The 20,742-nt window shown below is 41.9% G+C and overlaps 1 protein-coding gene across 12 annotated transcripts in view; it reads right to left on the reverse strand.

Annotated features, from left to right (window-relative positions):
- TNIK (TRAF2 and NCK interacting kinase) overlaps positions 1-20,481 on the reverse strand; it is a 261,739-nt gene extending 241,258 nt beyond the window's left edge. For 3 of the 12 annotated variants that reach the window (XM_075202119.1, XM_075202123.1, XM_075202118.1), the window contains exon 1: positions 20,175-20,481. In XM_075202119.1, coding sequence (XP_075058220.1) covers positions 20,175-20,231 — 57 coding nt within the window. In that variant the 5' untranslated portion in view covers positions 20,232-20,481. The remainder of the gene's footprint in view (positions 1-20,174) is intronic. The other 9 variants (XM_075202121.1, XM_075202122.1, XM_075202120.1 and 6 more) reach the window with 4 other exon arrangements.
- Positions 20,482-20,742: the final 261 nt, after the last annotated feature.

Here is a 20,742-nt window from a genome sequence, read left to right on the forward strand (position 1 = left end):
ATTTACTAATTATAGCCATTTCCTATATGAAAGGCATCCAGTCAGTTTTGAAATCTAAATTGTTACAATTGCCATCACCACCCCCATTCCATAACCGACTACTCTTAGGCTTTATATCCACTGGGTAGAACATATGGCCATGGAGCAGAAACTAGAAACAGTTTAAACTTGTGTTGTGTTCCATTACAGTAGCATGTTGAAGAATACAATGAATTTGAAAATGTTAGTATATAGATAAAGGTGAAAAGGTCTTTCCTCCAGTCCCAAAGGATGTCTGCTCTCTTATCTATTCACAGTTCAGAGGAAGAAGTTTTAATATATTTGTACATAATTATGTCACTAATGAGCCACATTTTTCCTAAAGCAGTCAAATAAGTCTAGTCGTTCATTATATTTTTCTATTTCCTAGTTTAATAGGGATGCCAGACTTTGAACCATTTATAATTTCTACTCTTTCTTATAGACAAGTACCTAAAACAGAAGTTATATTCAAGTTGCAGTCTAACCAATTACTTATACAACATTAAATCTTGTCTATTTATGCATCCAATGATTTTATTAGCTTTTGCAGCAGATGCCTGGCACTGAACTAAACCTAGTGTCTGCTGTTAATGTATTGTTGTTACTACAGAGTATTTGTTTATTTTAATTATTACCCTTTATGCATAGAGCACCAATCATATTAAAAAGTGCTGTAATAAATATGTAGTCATTCACATCAGTACCTGCCACTCACACCATTTTTGACAGAAGTCAATTAACCTAATGATGTTTCTTGAACTGTGGGAGGAAACTGGAGGACCTGGAGTAAATCACACACAAACACTAGGAGAACATACAAACACCACATAGTTTCTGACCAGAGCCCTAACTCATGACCTCAGCACTGTGAGTCAGCGATACTAAGCATTGTGCCACAGTGCTATAATCAAACTATAAAGCCAAGGGAGCTCTGTCCAATTTGATTCAGCAAAGTTTAAGACTCTCTAAAACCTGTATTGATGAACTGATTATGCACAGTATTTGTATTGCATTTGTGGATTTCTTTATGTGATGAGAAGGAGCTCCTGGACACCATTTTAAAAACAAGACAAATTGTGTCTTACATGTTCAGTCTCACTACTGCGTACAAATTTTAACACTGTGTCAATATTTTAGAAAGTGGCACAGCCCGCTTCTCACATGCCAACGTGCTCTACCTGTATAATAGATTGTTCTGCTAAAAAGTGTAATGTATCAAAAGTGCATGAACACAATTAAAATACACTTTATTTTTCATGCATTTTACCCCACCCCCATGCATTTGTGTGAACAAGCCCTAAAGAAACATTAAGGGCCCGATGCTAAGTAGGACGAACGTTGGGCATAATTTATGCTGCGTGACTTCCCTGCATTGTGCTGAGGTGGTCACCTGCTGCGGAGGGAGGCTACTTCCATTCTACCAAGATCAGGAGCTGTCAGCTAGGTGGGGGTGGGAGAGAAGGCCGGGTCTTCTGGTCTGCCAGTATCTAAGCAGACTGATCAGGAGTTGCACCTGTGGGGTACCTGTTAAAATGATGATAGAATGTGCAATCACTCTCATTGTCTGGGGAGAGGTCAGATGTCTCCGGAGAGAAACTGCGAGTTGTTCCGAGTCCCATTTGTTTGGTTTAAATGAGGGGCACTAGGCTGCACATGTGCCATGTGGTGCAACACATTTTGAGACACATTAATATTTTAAAAAAATTGTGATCAAATGGCAGACTTCGGATTTAAATATATGTTGACCCTTCTGCTCTCACCCCTTCTGCAGCCATTTTACAGTGGTTTAAAAAATAGATAAATGGAATTTGTTGGCTCCCGTACTACAGAAACAATGGAGCCCCAGTGTGGATTGGTTGATGCACACACAGGAGAAGCGGTAGTCGTGTCACAGCAACTAAGCCTCAGCCTTTTAGCCTGTATGAGATTCCATGAGGGCACAATACTACTAGGACCTCAACCACTGGCATTAATGACATGTGTACCCACTAGTAAAGTGCATGAAACTGGGGGTGGCAATACAAAGCATTGTTTATAGGGTCACCCTAATCACTACTCCTTTTCCTAGCATTTATAGCTGCAATGAGATTTACATTAAACAATGCATTTTATCATCTTGGTATATAACAGAAAAGTTTTGAGTCTCTCTCAGTAAAAGTTATGAGCAAACATAGGAATTGTCATCACTAAGAAAAGTAATTAAGCCAAGTTATCCGAATACGGTTATATTTCTTACTATAATTTCTGCATGCTGTGAGGCCATTATTATTTAGAATGACACTGCGCACAGGCTTGATGTATGCCAACTATATTAAATAAATGCCAGTAGACATTCCAAGATGACTTCAATGCCACCTCTTCCTTACAAGCCCACACTAAAGTCCCACAGTATATAACAATCTTGATAAAAACACATACTTGCTCTCTTACTTAACGGCCTCATGTTGGGGGGATAGATTTGGAGAACACACCTCCCAATTACTCTGTCACAACACTCCCCTACTATTGGGACTGACGCACTCATGTCAATAGTTTGAAGGTTGAAATTGCTGTGTTGACATAAAGACTGACAGACGTGTTTTCAAAGATATAAGGTGATTATCAAACAGAAGCATTAATAAATGCACTCCGTATAGTAGCCTCTACCAGCAGCGATAGGTGAAGCTAGATAAAGCCATTTCACATTCTTTTTTTTATGCAGACATCTCTTAAGAGATAAAAATGAAAAAAACAAATTGTTTATTTAAGTTCCACAAACAAAAGGATACAACGCTTGCATTTCACTGTCCACAAAATAAATATTAATAGGTAGAAATCCTTTGCTAGTTGCTAAGCGCAATATTTTCATATGTATTACAGAATTCAAGATATACTTAATTGGACTTGAAGTTGCTTTAAGAGAATGAGAGTCCTAGACTATCCAGCCACACTTTTATTAAAATTGCCTAATTACCCTGAATAAGTGCTGTGCCTGTAACATATGTTATTGAGTCAGCAGCTGAAATCTGTATGCCCCAGGAGCCAGTGATGAGGATTCCCATATGTACACAAGTATAAAAGTTCTATTGTTATGCAATAGTTTCTCAACTTTTCTGCCAACTAATCACTCACATAGGTTATGTCTGACATAAAATGAGTCTGATAAACATTTATATACATTATGCTAGACACGTCACATAAGGGTTTGTGTCCCTTGGTCATATCTAGGACTTTAAGAGTGTGTCCCAAGTGGTTTACAGTACACTGGATTTTTTTTATTTCCTCCATTTTTTTTATTTGGGGGGGGGGGGGGGGCGCATTGTTTTTTGTTTAATAAATACCCCATGTTAATTACAAACAGAATGGGTTTCTTAGGAAAGGTGACAGAAGCGCCATAGTTAAAGGCCTTGCATATCCTAGCAAATAAAGACGACCTACACAAACACTTTGTACAAACAGATATTTTTATTTTGGCTCACAAATTCAGCTCAACCCTCCAGGAAGAGTAGTCTGCACATATTTGACTATAAGGGAGGTATTCAATTGTTCCTCCAGGCGCCGCCGGAACGAGCGCGTCAAAACTATTACCGTTTATACGGTAATTACTCGCTGAATTTCATCTCGCAGCTCCCTGAGCTGCGAGATGAAATTCAGCGAGTAAACTACCGTATTAACGGTTTTTACGCACAAGTTTACCGTATAAACGGTAATAGTTTTAACGCGCTCGTTCCGGCGGCGCCCGGAGGAACAATTGAATACCCCCGTAAATGTTAGAATTTAGAGAAAAAAAAAAAAAAAAAAAGGTATATTTTTGCGGATGGATTTATTTTGTAAAAGGAGCTGAAGAAAGTACATTTTCTTTTTTTTTTTTTTTTCACAAACTTTGAGGCCCCTGAGATGCAATTTGGCAATGGGCTACTGGCAAAGATAGCAACAGCTGTGGAATGCTCTACTATCACAGCTACAATATATAAGGCTGCACTTGATGGACTTGTTCTGTTTTTCAAATTCACGATCTCCCAACACCCTCTTCACTCAACACTCACAAGTGTCTGCAATTGTTTTACGCATCTATTTTCATATTGAAGCAATGCAAAATTTATTAGTGTATCTTTCCAGAATACCTTTCAAATCAAGTTAGTAATTTATCACAGCTTACTGCAGATAAAGTAAGTGAGGGATGGAAAATATTAGATACAAGGAAGCTCAGTAGGTGTATACTTTTAAAGGATAATTATATACAAAATGTATTAATAGAATAGATTGAATATCCCAAGTTAAACCCGATCCCCATGGATTACTTATCAGGGGCTCAGTTTTAACATGATCCAGTGGGTTCCTCCCCAGCATCTTTTATCTACACCTCAAGGAATTCCTTAGGAAAACATAACACAGAAGCAGGAGAATATTGCCTCCTACTTAAAGACTATTGTTTTTCTTACTCTATCAGAAGCAGATAAACAAGTGTTAAAGCATCCATGGACCTATTTAGCAGCAATTAAGAACCTCCCATCCGAAAAAAGACAGACAGCCAAGATCAAAATAAATGGGGACCTCTCTGACTCAGTGACAATCATCAATGGTACGAGACAAGGGTGCCCACTTTCACCATTTATATTTGTGCTGTGCATGGAGGCTTTGCCAAGATCCAGAAGGACGAAAGCTAAAGTCTCAGGCATCTAAGTTCGTAACACCATCTACAGATCAGCACTTTTTGCAGACGATCATCAACCTTGCAATTTCTATTCCAAATATTGCTATCAAGTTCCAAAAATGTGTAGAACTCCCCAACTGTCATGCTTAACCACACTACTTCCCCATAAGTAGTCCAAGGGTTAAAACATGCTTTAGTTTTTACATGTCCCAGTTCTTATAGGATGAAAGTCGGCGTCTATTTAATAAAATATGAGAAAACAAAGCAGAAAAATAAGAACTGTCCTTGAATTGAAAAGGCCATTATCGCTAAAATGAATATGCTCCCACTTATTTTGCACCTTTTACGGACGCTTCCTATACATATCTCCTGTAAGGGGTTTACACCACTTTATTAAGAGACTTTGCTTAAGGTGGAGAAAACCTTGCTTCAAGCATGACGCTCTAGTCAGACATAGGCAGCTTGGTTCTCTTCAACTCCCCATTTTGAAACAAACATACTATGATGCATACTTGCCAACTTTTTATACCTACCCTCCAGGAGATATCTGAGAGGAGGTGAAACGTGAGGATGGAAGGGGGTGGGGTGAATTGTGTCATTTTAACCTTGCCCCCCGATGCAAAGGCATCATTTTCTCTTGCCCCCCGCACAAATTCAACGTGAATTGTGTAATGGAGACTCCCCTTCTGTAAACTTCACAAAGGGGACAGGATGCAGGAGAGTTGCCTGCTCTCCCGGGAGTCTCACAGACATTCTGGGAGAGTGGGCATGTATGCTATGATGACAGCATGTTTGGTAGGATAACAGAATGGACAAGGGCACGGTAGGACAAGCAGTGGGTGGCAATAGAGGAATGGCCCCTTATAAAAATACCACACTACTGTATTACCCTGGCTTTCCAGTCTGCCAAGAATAAAACATCCAATACTTAGCTCTACATTGGCATGCTGGGTCAAATGTAGACAACATAAATATATATTCTCTGCAGTCTCTCCTCTGACCCTTGCTCACCATTCCTTCCCTTTAGGAGCCCAGGAAGCAGAGTTTAAGCTGTGGTCGTGGGCAGGGGTCACCTGTGTTTACCAGCTGGTGGTCTTGTCTGGTGTGCATGCCTTCGAGAACATCTAAGCTAAATGGAATCTACCTAGTTCAGAACTTCACCATTTTCTACAGTTAAAACATTGTCTAAATGTAAAAGAGATCCACAAAGAGGCAGATAGTATATGTGTAGAGCAAATTGAAGTTCCCTATCACATGTATATATAAGCTTTTAATAGAGGATAGTTTCAGAACATTACCAACATTCACAAAGGATTAGGAGGGAGACCTTGGTGACTTACTTCAGGAAAACAATATTTTTCTGATAACCAAGGCAAGCTCACTGAGCATATCTGTAATGGAGACCCAATATAACGTCCTATCAAGACAGAAGATGAGTGGTACATTTTGGCTGGGGTGCTAGGGTACTAACACATTCTGGAAATGTAACCAAGTTATCCAGATACAAGTTGGAGGAACAACAAAAACTCCGGCCATTTTGGAATGGTGTTATCACCGTATCAAAAGAAATGAAAAGCGACTAACTTACTGGCCTCCTGATACAAAATACAGAATTTCTAATCAAAACATTTAAATAGTGTTGCAAAGGCAGCGATTCCAGTACACTGGAGATCCCCCCCTCTCCTCAAACACTAAAGAGTGGTTCACCCAGCTTGAGAAATATGCTGCCTTATCCAAATAATTGCAGTGATACAAATTCTGAAAACCCTTTATGGCTGAACTCCACTTCGATACAGTTTAACCAACATAACCATCCCCACTAAAGAAGAAGACCCTCCCTTCTCCTTTTACGTTTTTCCTTCTTCCACGTTATAGTTTTGTTAGGTTTATATTCTATAAAACTCTTCAGCTAACAAGGAGTATACATTTTTATGACTTTTGAGGAGACTTGTCTTACTTTTTCCTTTAAGTCTTTATCTACTCTTAGGGCTAGATTTACTAAGCGGGTTTGAAAAAGTGGGGATGTTGCCTATAGCAACCAATCAGATTCTAGCTTTCATTTATTTAGTACCTTCTACAAAATGACAGCTAGAATCTGATTGGTTGCAATAGGCAACATCCCCACTTTTTCAAATCCGCAGCTTAGTAAATCTAGCCCTTAGTATCATCAGAACCTTATTGTATTTTGTTTGGGGGGTTAGGTCTCCCTGTCTTGTACTATTTATGCTGACAGTTTCCAACATGTTGCCCTTGTATTTTGTTTCTCTTTCTTTAAAAAGAAAATATTGTAAAAAAAAAAGTGTGTGTAATGATAACAGTCAAAATGTTACTACATAGGCCAACCTGTTTCAAGTTTAGGACCACTCCCTCATTAATGCCAGGTTATTTTTCCCCCTAAACTATAGTTTGGTAATTAAGTAATTTGTGTGTTTGTATTACCTAGAAATGGACATTCCCACAATGGAAGAACTAAAGGTTAATAACAAAATGTGCCCCATTATAAGTATAGAGACAAGGTTGGAGAACTCAATCCTCTAGTTGAGAGGAAGAGATTTATCATATAAAGTAGTTTGATATTAGGTGCCTGGATATTTGTGCTATTGGAGTACTCTTTGTATACATGAATAGATATTGTGGCTAGTAGAAGTCATAATACAGTGGTCCTTTAGTCATTTTTCTATCTCTTTATTTTTATATTAGGAGTACATACTATGAATAATCAGCAACTATAGAAACACTAAAATATTTAGGAAACAAATGGATAGCATAAAAATAATTTTCAAAATGTAATTAAAACAGAGTGAATAATCAACCCCCCACGCAAAAAACAACCAAAACCAGCCCACAAACTAAAGACGCAGATAGTTACCGTCACTCCCTTAGAAATAAAAATATTTCAAAGAGTCTCATGCTTCCAATATAGTCTGCACAACTATCTCAAATTGAAGGCTCTTTTCGAAGATTAAATTTGTTACAGGACAAGTACTTTGTGTTCTTATAAATATTTTTACAGTCACCAAGTGACTAGTGATACAATTATACAGTACTTTCTTCACCAATAACTTGTTTCGTTTGATCACCAGTAAAAAAAAAAAGTTATATCTAAAAAATTAAAAACAAAAAAGTACAAATATTGTTGCTTATACAGATATGCAATATAGAATTATTTGCCTATTCAGATTTGCCATCACATGTTTGAGAGGCATTCTGTGTTACTCACGACTGCTAAGGGTTTATTGCAATGTCTCACTGTAGCTCAATAATGAAAACAAATGGCTAGGCTGGTGCTAAGCTTTCTAGTTTTCCTTTCAGAGAAAATTTAATTTTGTCAACTCCTGCAACATTAGATGATGTTCTTATGATTCTTCAAGTAAATATCCCAATTTATTATTTTTAAGCCGTTTGTGCAGTCATTACAGATAATTACCCAGGAATTCATAAATCTTGGTCAAAACTACTGAGTTACCAGGTTTTCAAATAAATTTTATTCTCCACTAAATACACACTTGTACAAAGCATATAGAGATTACTCATGTCATTGCTATTACCAGATCAAAAATACATGTGTACTAGAGCTTTTAAATTAATTTGATAAGGAGAATGCCTTCAAATGGCTCTACCGTTGGTATTACGTCCCAACCAGGCTCCGCATCATCTACCTTGATGCCTGTTGGAGGAATTAAGGTCAACCAGGGTCTTTTCTATGCATATGGTAGAGCTGCCCCAAACTGCAGCCGTTCTGGAAAGAAGTGGTTTCCCTAGCCTCAGGCATCATCAGTTTGCCGATCCCACATGACCCCAAGCATATCCTGCACTCTCTACCTGTCCCAGACTTTCCCAAACGCTCCCTTAAACTACTGCGACACATCCTGAGTGATGTGACATGTCAAATAGCAGCCTCATAGAAAATACTCCATACCCATAAACCATTATCTTGGTCTGCATGCAAGTGTGGTACCCCTATCAAATCCGAGCCCACCCAAACAGTGCGGACCCGACGGCGATCCGCGCACTGTTCGGGTATTTCCGGCGGGGAGAATCAGTGAAAGCAAAGCTGAGACTCCAAATCCCGCCGTCAGATTCTCGCGAAACTCAGATTGTATAAATTTCCCGCTTGCCGCCGCCATCTTCAGTCAGGCTCAGATCAGGGAAGAGGGAGGTTGGATTTTTTAGTGGTGCTGTCTGTGTCCTGTCACTCTGTCCTGCCGAATCCAGTGGTACTTTGTCCTGTGCTCTGTCCTGCTGAGTCCAGTGGTGCTTTGTCCTGTGCTCTGTCCTGCTGAGTCCAGTGGTGCTTTGTCCAGTGCTCGGTCCTGCCGAATCCAGTGGTTACTTTGTCCTGCTGAGTCCAGTGGTTACTTTGTCCAGTGCTCGGTCCTGCTGAGTCCAGTGGTGCTTTGTCCAGTGCTCGGTCCTGCTGAGTCCAGTGGTGCTTTGTCCTGTGCTCGGTCCTGCTGAGTCCAGTGGTGCTGTGTCCTGTGCTCGGTCCTGCTGAGTCCAGTGGTGCTGTGTCCTGTGCTCGGTCCAGTGGTGCTGTGTCCTGTGCTCGGTCCTGCTGAGTCCAGTGGTGCTGTGTCCTGTGCTCGGTCCAGTGGTGCTGTGTCCTGTGCTCGGTCCTGCTGAGTCCAGTGGTGCTGTGTCCTGCTAAGTCCATTGTTATTTTAAAATTATTTAAAAATATTAAAAAAAAAAAAAAAAAAAAAAAAAGTATAAAAAAAATTCTACTGCAATATATAAATACGTTCACTGTTTCTGCAGTCCAGAAATATTAGTACCAGAGATTCAACTATAATGGAGTACCAAAAATTGGAGGATAAAGTAGGGAAAGATCAAGAACCACTTCCTCCTAATGCTGAAGCTGCTGCCACTAGTCATGACATAGACGATGAAATGCCATCAACGTCATCTGCCAAGGCCGATGCCCAATCTCCTAGTAGAGGGCATGTAAAATCCAAAAAGCCAAAGTTCACTAAAATTAGCAAAAAAAGGAAAATTAAAATCATCTGAAGAGAAACGTAAATTTGCTATTTACGACACGGAGTGGCAAGGAACGGCTTAGGCCCAGGCCCGTGTTCATGAATAGTGGTTCAGCTTTACCCAAGGATCTAAGCCCTCCTCCTCCCCACCCCTCTAAAAAATGTAAGAGAGTTAAGCTGTCATCAACAACACAGCAAAGAACTCTGCCTTCTAAAGAGATAGCATCACAAATCCCCAAGGCGACTCCAAGGGTGTTGGTGGTTGCGAAGCCTGACCTTCCCATCACTGTACGGGAAGAGGTGGCTTCTTCCACCACTTGCAGCACGCCCTCTGCATATGCTGGAAGAATCACCCACAGTCTAGTTACAGATTTGGCTAATGAAGGTGTCAATGTTGTACACCGGGAGGAGGATATGGATGTAGCTGGCGCTGAGGAGGAACTTGACGAGGAGGTTGCTGATGTGGTAATCTTAAAAGAGGCACCAGGGGGGGAAACAGTTGTTGTCCATGGGATGAAAAAGCCCATCGTCATGCCTGGGCAGAAGACCAAGAAATCCACCTCTTCGGTCTGGAATTATTTCTATCCCAATCCGGACAACAAATGTATGGTTATATGTACCTTATGTAAAGCTCAAATAAGCAGGGGTAAGGATCTTGGCCACCTAGGGACATCCTCCCTTATACGTCACCTGAAGAACCTTCATAATTCAGTGGTTAGTTCAGGAACTGTGGCTAGGACCGTCCGCAGTCCAGGACACCTAAATCCCTTGGTCCTATAGTATCCACACCAGCAACACCCTCCTCGTCAATTTCCTCCACGATCTCGATCAGAGAAAGTCCTGCAGGCCTTGTCACCGGCATGACTGAGTCCTCTTCAATCCGGGATTGTTCCGGAGGATCCTGCAGCACTACGCCTACTACTGCCGCTGGTAGTTGGTCATCTTCCCAGAGGTGAAGTCGTAAGACCGCTACGTCTTTCACCAAACAATTGACTGTACAACAGTCGTTTGCCATGAGCACGGAGTACGACAGTAGTCATCCTATGGCAAAGCGGAAAACTGCAGCCTTAACAGCTATGTTGGTATTAGACGTGCGTCCGGTGTCCGCCATCAGTGGAGTGGGATTTAGACGGTTGATGGAGGTATTGTGTCCCCGGTACCAAATCCCGTCGAGATTCCACTTCACTAGGCAGGCAATACCCGGGATGTACAGAGAAGTACGAAAAAGTGTCCTCAGTGCTCTGAAAAATGCGGTTGTACCCAATGTCCACTTAACCACGGACATGTGGACAAGTGGTTCAGGGCAAACTAAGGACTATATCACTGTGACAGCCCACTGGGTAGATGCATCGCCTTCCACAGCAAGAGCAGCATCATCTCCAAAACACCTGCTCGTTCCTTGGCAGGCAACGTTGTGTATCACCGGTTTTAGTAAGAGGCACAACGCTGCCATCCTCTTAGAGAAACTGAGGGAAATAATCTCGCAGTGGCTTACCCCACTTACACTCTCCTGGGGATTTGTGGTGTCAGACAACGCCAGTAACATTGTGCGGGTATTACATATGGGCAATTTCCAGCACGTCCCATGTTTTGCCCACACAATAAATTTGGTGGTGCAGCATTACCTGAAGAGTGACAGGGGTGTGCAGGATATGCTTGCGGTGGCCCGCAAAATTGCTGGACACTTTCGGCATTCTGCCACTGCCTACCGCAGACTCGAGCAACATCAAAAAAGCCTCAACCTGCCCTACAATTACCTCAAACAAGAGGTTGTGACGCGCTGGAACTCCACCCTCTATATGCTGCAGAGGATGGAGGAGCAGCAAAAGGCCATTCAAGCCTACACAGCCACCTACGACATAGGCAAAGGAGTGGGGATGCGCCTGAGTCAAACGCAGTGGAGACTAATTTCCGTGTTGTGCAAGGTTCTCCAGCCGTTTGAACTTGCCACACGAGAAGTCAGTTCCGACACTGCCAGCTTGAGTCAGGTGATTCCGCCGATCAGGCTGTTGCAGAAGCAGCTGGAGAAAGTGAGGGAGGAGCTGGTAAAGCATTGCGATTCCACAAAGCATGTAGCTCTTGTGGATGAAGCCCTTCGTAAGCTTTGCCAGGATCCGAGGGTGGTCAGTCTTTTAAAGTCAGAGGAATACATTCTGGACACCGTGCTCGATCCTCAGTTTAAAGCGTATGTTGTGTCTCACAAGTCTACAGCGGTGCAAAGACCTGCTGGTCAGGAGATTGTCCTTTGAAGAGGACCGTGACATGCCAACAGCTCCTCCTACATTTTCTTCCACACCTGTGGCTGCGAGGAAACAGCTGAGATTTCCTAAAGGACCCACTGGCGGGGATGCTGAGAACATCTGGTCCGGACTGAAGGACCTGCCAACCATTGCTGACATGTCTACTGTCGCTGCATTGGATGCTGTCACCATTAAAAAAATGGTGGAGGATTATTTTGCTGACACCATCCAAGTAGACATGTCAGACAGTCCTTACTTTTACTGGCAGGAAAAAAAGGCAGTTTGGAAGCCCCTGTACAAACTGGCTCTATTTTACCTGAGTAGTCCCCCCTCCAGTGTGTACTCAAAAAGAGTTTTTAGAGCAGCGGGGAACCTGGTCAGTGAGCGGCGAAGGAGGTTGCTTCCTCAAAACGTTGAGAAGATGTTCATAAAAATGAATTATCAATTCTTCAATCAAGACCAGCACTGGCCTCCAGAGACTACAGAGGGACCTGTGGTTGTGGAGTCCAGCGGGGACGAATTGATAATGTGTGAGGATGAGGAAGTACACACTGAAGGGGGCGAGGAATCAGAGGATGAGGATGAGGACGACATCTTGCCTCAGTAGAGCCAGTTTAGTTTGTACAGGGAGAGATGAATTGCTTTTTTGGTGTGGGGGCCCAAACAAACCAATCATTTCAGCTACAGTAGTTTGGTAGGCCCTGTCGCTTAAATGATTGGTTTGTTAAAGTGCGTATGTCCTATTTCAACAACATAAGGGTGGGTGGGAGGGCCCAAGGACAATTCCATCTTGTAACTCTTTTTTTGCCATTATGTGCTCTTTGTGGCCAAGTTTTTCAAACTGCCATCCTGTCTGCCACTGCAGTGCCACTACTAGATGGGCCACGTGTTTGTGCCGCCCACTTGTGTCTCTTAGCTTAGACATCCAGCTACCTTGGTGCAACCTTTTGGCCTAAAAACAATATTGTGAGGTGTTCAGAATAGACTGGAAATTAGTGGAAATGATTGTTATTGAGGTTAATAATAGCGGAGGAGTGGAAAAAAACTAAAAAAAAAAAACCACTGGTTTAAAGCACTTAAAAAAAAAAAATCAGAACCCAAAACCCTAAATCAGAACCAAAACCTCAAGCTAATCAGAACCCAAAACACTAAAAGTGGCCGGTGCACACCCCTACTATCAAATGGGACACATAAAAAGCATTCTCCTCTGCATTTTTACCCAAAATATGGGCTTCTTGCACCTCCTTTCATGGTCAACCTTTGCTTAATCTCTAATCCAGTAATTGGTCATTGTCTTGTTTTGAGCAAAACAGTCACCTCTAAATTCTAAGGACTCCTATTTTTAGCCCTCATCCATGAGATTTCCGCCTCCTTTCCCTTTAACCTCCTCTTAAATCAATCTTTTGTCACCCCTTCTAAGTTTCTCTGATAAAATCGGCATCATTTTATTTTCACATAATTTGTTTTCGGTTACAAACTGGATTGTCTGCACAATTATGTCTGGTTACTCCTTTTATACAATTGTAACACGTTATATAATGGTCACAATGCTTTCAATAAATAGCATTTTAAAAAAAAAAAAAAAAAATTTTGATAGCGACAGATTTAAGATGGAAAAATAAGTACATAGTATATATTATAATGTAGGAAACTGTATTTTAATAACTTAGGTTTGTGAATGTCGTCCATCATGGTTTATTAGGAAAGATGCGCCCACTTGCCGCGCTCACACAGAGTACCATTGTGTTTGTAGATCTTGGATCTATATGTAGAACAAATCTGTATTGCCACATTCTGTAGGGAACCAAACTTAGTCATATGCAAAACGGTTTTGCTTAATAGAGTATTTCATGCACTGTAACAAGAGGTTATATAGAACAATTTTAGGTATTTTAATTAAATGGTTAGAAACCAATAAGAGTCAAATCCAGAACTCTCATTTTTGTGCTCCTAAGTTGCTGTACTAAGGAGGTAATAAGGATCTGATTGATATCTGCCTCCCGTTCATCTGTCTACAGCAGTGGTGCACAACATAGATCAGTGTGAGGGCAACACCATGATCTAGGAAGTAAATACCCAGCTGAACCTTACACAAACCACCCCAAGGCTACTCCATATGCCCTTAAGTGTAGTGGCGCACAAGCGCTTTTCACGTTAATGATTTTCAAGCACCAGAAGCGATAATGCCCGATTTATACCACAGCTAGAAAGGAGCACAGCTTATACCTTGTAAAGAGTGCTCACTGCTCAAATATTATGAAGTTCAATTCAAGAGACTTTCTAATTGAGCGCTTTTAATATTTGTCCAAAATGCTGCAACTCTAATTGAGGTTAGTAGGTTGAACTAAAGGGCCATAAATATCATCACCACAATTTTACCAAATCACAGTAATGCAACTCTGATGTTACACAATCCACAGTATTGGTTGTGGACATAAGGGAGGCAAGATAGGCCATCCTTATAGTAAGGAGCAATGCAGCAATTCTGTGCTCATTCTTCAGAGAGTAAGAAGCATGAAACTGCAGGCTCATAGTGTGTAGTGTCTTCCCTGCTTGGAACACCGCTTGGTTCATAGCAAGATTGAAACATGGCTCTACTAGCTGGTAACTGGTGAATAGAGGGCTGCAAGTTCTGGTGAAAGGAGTGAGGTATGGTCTGCTTGCATCTTATACTGTGCTGCCAACCAACAGTTCTTGGTTGGCACCAGGGGTAATAGTAAGCAGCCCGCAGTCATGTTACCAGCACTCTGGTACTTCACAGAAGGACAGTCGCAGCTCAAGGGTCTGTTTGTCAGGAAGGCTGGTAAATTTATTTTGTCCCCGAACATCGGCTGTGAACTCCTGGCCTAAAGCATACCATACCCATAACAATATATAAATAACCCCCTACTCACTGTACATCCTGGTAGTGTTTACAAGATCACTGTGTCCTTGGTCTGGGTCTAGCCAGTTCCTGCTATCCTAGGTATTCTGACCCTAGCCCCTGGCTTGCCAGACATTTCTCGATTACAGTATTTCTACATTCCAATAAGGTTCCAGAGATTCTGGTTTGTTGCTTGTCCATAAGATTTTTTTTTTTATTTTTTTTTAGAGTGCCAGTCTCCAGCCCTGTTCTAGGAATTTGTCCTATACCAAAGCCATCTGTACCATTTCCAGCCATCATCCTGGCACTATCCACCTTCCTCTTCAACAGCTATATTGCACGAACATAGAATTCTGCTACTGCCATGAGCACACCCATTGTTGCCAGCGGCCCGCTCTAACCTGTGTCGTGGCTGTTATGATAACAGCCAGGACGTCACTTCCGGTATTACTGCCTAAATTGTCACCAAGGCAACGTCCGAGATGCCTTTGCAATCAGCGCCGCGTCCTGGCATCTGGGGCAGCCAGGCGCAAACCAGTTCAATTAGGCATATTCTGGAGGGGCAATTAGTACCATCTGAGCCCCTAACTTCTCATTGGCCACTTCATGTATTTAAGGCAGGCGGGGCTTAGCCTCCCTGACGGTTATAGTGTTGTGTCTTGCACAATACTGACCACCTCTGTCCTTTTCCATCCTGTGGATACTCTGCATTTGATCCGATTCCTATGGTGACCTTTGGCTTGAACGCCGATTGCCCAAACATGAGTTCTATGGGAAAGGCGGCTGCTAAAGGTGAAGATCTTTATTAGCCTGGTTCTAAAAGCTTATCTAATATTCGTAGCCCTAACACCCATACAATATTTTATGCACTTTTGCCAAAAATACAATTTTTGTACCAATAGTAGGAAAGGCACTATATACTAAGGTATTAGCGTTGTCTAGGTTCTAGTATCAGTTACTGTACACCAGAATGGACTTGTGTTATACTGACATTAGATGCTGACCTCAAATAAATGAGTGGAGGTGTAAGGACTGGTCACTTACACAACATCACAGAAGAGGCTGACAAGTTAGCTGTTTTTTTTGTTTGGGTTTTTTTTTTTTGGGGGGGGGGGGGGGGTTGTCCTCTTTGGGTTTTAAATAAAGTGCACCACTCCCACTGACTGTTATTACCAAATCCCCAACCAGCATCTTGCATCAACACAAGGCCGTGTGTATAGGAAGTTAAGCATTTTCCACGTGGGTAAAGGATGTTGCCAAGATATATCTGGAACTCATGTAAAAGGCTTTCCTTTATACAATTTGTTTTTATAGGTTTAGGTGCTATGTCCCCCAAATAACCAATGCGCAAATTCAGCAGCTTTCGAGCTGCGTCTGTTATGTGATAAACAATGCCCAGGAAAGGCATCTAAAAGAAACATTTAGGGCCTGAGTCATTAAGGAGAGCAAAGCATAAAAAGGAGTAAATACCATGTTGCATTGGAGGGAAGGTAAATTTAAAATGTAGGGACAGATTTATAGTTCGGATAGGGCATGTCCTAGATCCGCTTTAAATTTCAGTGTAAAAATAAAGCCATCATGTATTTGTGTGGTACATGAAAAAAAAAAAAAAACACAGCCAGTATTTAACTTATGTGCAAAATAATAAACTAATTTACACCCCTTGCACTGTAACATGGTTTATCCCAGAAAATATTTTCTCCTTTTTTGCCTTACTTTCCTAAATTACTCAGGCCCTTACACTTTTCAGTTTTAAAGGGAGATCTTACCCTGAATAAGCATATTCGTCATGTTAATTGCATTAGATTTGATAGTAGTCAAAAATCTCGCTTAGGCATGGTAGCCATTTTGAAAGACTTCATCACTTGTAAGAAAATGCAGTTAAGGTCATGAGACAGGGTTACTTCAAAATATAGTGGACTATGTAATAGAACATTGGAATGCTAGCACTCTGTGTGAAGGTTTACATACTATAATGAAGTTGGAAGGTGCAGAAGAGAAGAATGTGAGAATCCTTGGAAGGAGATATATGGATTGAAATCATTATTTTTTTTTATTTATTTTTTTAAAACCTCGTCTCCACCCAACACAGACAGCATAATACAGCACCTATGCCAAAGGCTTATTCTCCCCTTCTTTGCTTAGTTATCCCTTCCAATCAACTCACCTTATCTCCACTAGGAGAGACAGAGAGGCGAGAATCATATCAGATGACCGACCTCCAGTTCTCTTTACTAAAGTTGCATTATGAGGAAATAAGTGTTCACAGCCTCTATTAACTGATCCTTGTATGTTTGGAGGACTGAACGGTAGAGTTTACTAAAGTAATTTCATGAAAAGACAAGTATGGGAACCAGTCAATGGCCGTCATACAGATGTCACCATAAGAAGAAATGGTTCTAAACAAGAGGAGGATATAGCTCCTGGCTCGTCACGAGTTCCTAACCCTGCATTTCTTCCCATAAGAGCCTGTTCTACCATGGTTCACTTATTTATGCTCCAATTGTACTACAAGCCACCCAGGCCAAACAGCAACAGCCTTCCCCTGAGAGGTGAGGCACAACTGTATGGGATAAGGCATAAAATGTTGCTCATCTGGGGAGGCCACACGCAAGTCTCCTGAAACATTATCTACCACTGCCCAGGGCCGGTGCTAGAGTCCTCGGCGCCCGAGGCACAATTTCAACCCCCCCGGCACACTGCCCCGCCCCCTGGGTCTCAATGCGCCCCCCGCCCCCGGGTCTATATGTTCCCCTCCCCTCTCTTTCCTTACCTTAAAGGTGACTTCATAAAGATGCTCCTCGCTGCTGGGTCTCGTCCCTCACTGACACTGTCGGGCCGTGATGATGATGTCACGCCCAACAGTCAGTGAGGGGAGGGGGAGTCGGGGAGAGGAGTCAGAGGGCCGGTGTGCCCCATCAGCTGTTGGAGGGGAGGGCGGCGGTCGCGATCCATGGCCCCTCCCTCCTCCCTGTGGATATATCTGAAGCTGTGCGGCGGCCGTGAAAGGTATGCTCAGCGGTCGCCGCACAGTATTAAAGTACAATAGTATCTGCATTTTACTTCTGTGGCGCCCACCAGAGCCCGGCGCACTAGGCAACTGCCTAACGTTGCCTAATGGGAGCACCGAGCCTGCCACTGCCCTAATGTATGGAAACAGTACAAAAGGAAAAGCTTCCAAGCTCCTGATTACGTCAACTGCTGTGGTACTACATAAGGATCAGTGACATAGCTGTACAACAGTAGGTATAACCACTGCAAAGAGAGAGATGGTATATTAAGTGTAGTGCTGAAAGTCTAAAATTATTGACTTGCAATAATAAGCTGCACAATACAGCCTAGATGTACAGTATTTACACATTTCACCTGCTTGTTTTACACAATATTCCTAAAATAAAAGCCATCTTATTTACAAACTACGTAAAGCAGGAAATGTAGCAATAATATATACAATACATATAAACACAGGACAACACACATTAACCTGGTGATTCACACTCATTTATAGATAGTAAGCTTTAATTTAACACACATTCTTGCGCCCCTGGGTGACTATAGATCAGATAGATGACAGGCCCGGTGGAAATAAAGAGTATGAAGCACGGCCTTCTAAATATTCTGCTCGGACAGGTACCACGGCCCAAGGTTATTCCTGCTCTTTACATCTGACCTGCATATAAACCTCAAGGCAAACCAGTGAGGTGGGGGTAAGACTAATGAATGACAATATAGGAAAACTCTAAGCACTTCTTTATTTTCAGCTCAGGCAGCAAATATACTATTGATCCCGATTCAGACAGTGTGAAATAACTAGAAGCCATCAATGCATCACTATAGTTTCTGACCTTCTACAGTCCTCATAATTCTTTTAAGTCCTAAAGAGCAAACATGAGCGTAGGCTGCAACCATCCATCACCAACGTCATATCAGGTAATGTCCTTTATTTCAGAGTGCAGAGATTTTAGCAAATATGCCAAGGACATGTTAATTCCAATTGTTCAACAAAAGAACCATGCTGATATCAATAATTTTTTATGTACATTTATAACATGGTTCCAGAAGTGTTAGATTTATATATTTATGTTAAAAGTCTCTTGGCCAAGATAGCCAGAGTCTGTACAAAGGAGCAGATAGGACTCATTCAAGCAATCTGACCAGCCTTGTCCATGATTAATCTCACTGACTGTGGAACAATCTGACATATTAAGACATACAAAGAGGCTCTTTTCTTAAAGACCATGTGAGCATGACATGTAAGACACTGCTGCAATTTTATTAGCATAGGTCATTTCAGGAATGCATGGAGGGGTTAGACACTTGGTAATAAATTGACCACTGTCAGCAGCATCTATACAATACAGAGTACTCTTCATGCAAACATTCCCAGATCATATGCACGTTAAATAAAAATGAACATGGCAGCCACTTACAATAATGGATGGCATGCTGTAGGAAATGCTAGCTGGGAAGAGGAAAGGCTGGGTTTAGCATCAACGTGCTTGGTTGTATAGAAAGGACAAAAATGGCAAAAATCACATGGTAATAGCCTATTATCACAGCAGCCCTCTGACCCCAAGACAGGACATAAATGCCTGGTTACTATGCCATGAAGCATATTGTCTCAGACTCCAAGGCAGGTGAGCCCTGCTCATGCAATGTGCATTCTCTCCATAGTAGAAGTGAACTGTCACACCAAAATCTGAGATGCATTAAATGATAAAAGAGCAACCATTACAATTTAGTGTTTGCTCCCAACATCAGGCCAGTTAAAATGTAATCGCAAACGTGCAAATCTCAGGAGTTCTAATACACTGCTGCCATACAAAGGGAACCTAGCAGCTGAGAGACCGTGGTGTGGCTTCAGACTGCAGACACAGATAACATGCATACTGCCTCACCTATAGGGACATAGAAAGGAAGGGCCATGGCAGAGAAGCATTTAACTAGCATTCATACATCTACCAGACACCAGTCAAAAATAAGATATAAAATTATATATCATCTCATTACAAGTATCTCATAATTCTGCATGTAATCTGCCAGGAAATAATTAAGCTTACAGCTACCCTTTGGTACAAAGATAGATGATAATTATATTGCAAATATAAGACATACATGTTGATTAAATGTTATTATTGCTGTATATTTTGATCGAATAAGGGAAATTGCATTAATATTAGAAGTAATCAGATATAGGATTAGTGCATAGTACGATATATAACTACTATGTAATCATACACTACACGTATGTACATGTATATTGTGCATGCATTCCACTGGCAGAACAAGTAGTGAATTGTTCGAGAATGATGGAGAGATAACATGGTATTAATACAGATGGCTCACACACATCCACAACTGAGAAATGGGAGAGTGAGAGACTCAAGCACATCAACCTGCTCCCCAGTCAGTGCCTGGTGCTGGAGCTGTGCATCCCTTACCCTCAGCGCAGAAAGGTCTATTTCATCCAGGCTGCGAGCTGGGGAGTCGCTCGCCATATTTCCTTGTCTGTGGTATTATGCTGTGTGAGCCCCTCGATCTCCACCTGGCTTTTTATTCCAACGTGCGGCTGTGATTCCCTGAGCCTGGAAGGTGTGCGGCTGTCAGTGCGGCTCTATCAGCGAGGACGTGGGGGTGGATTTATATAGGACATGCTTAGCCTCTGCCGGAATGGCAGCTGTATTGACTGTAATAATGAAACACATACACAGTCCTCGGATGGATAGCTGCTGAGAAAAGCCTGTCACAGCTTCCTGGGAGGAACCAGACATCAGGAGGTGTGTCTCTCGTGAGAAATGTTGCAGAGCCTGCGGTTTCCTTTCACTACTAGCTCATAATGATGTATAGATTAGAACAGTGCTGCAGACAAAAGCCTTTCACCCGTGTGAGGCAGGCAGTGCTACTTGTCTGTAACATTCTTCTGCACCAATAAATGCACCTTACATTAGAACCACTCTGTCTGCATGCCCTAGCCTAGAGCCCTGTTTAAAGAGACACTCCTCCTTGGAA

The sequence above is a fragment of the Mixophyes fleayi genome, chromosome 3, assembly GCF_038048845.1.
Source record: "Mixophyes fleayi isolate aMixFle1 chromosome 3, aMixFle1.hap1, whole genome shotgun sequence".
Classification (NCBI taxonomy): domain Eukaryota; kingdom Metazoa; phylum Chordata; class Amphibia; order Anura; family Limnodynastidae; genus Mixophyes; species Mixophyes fleayi.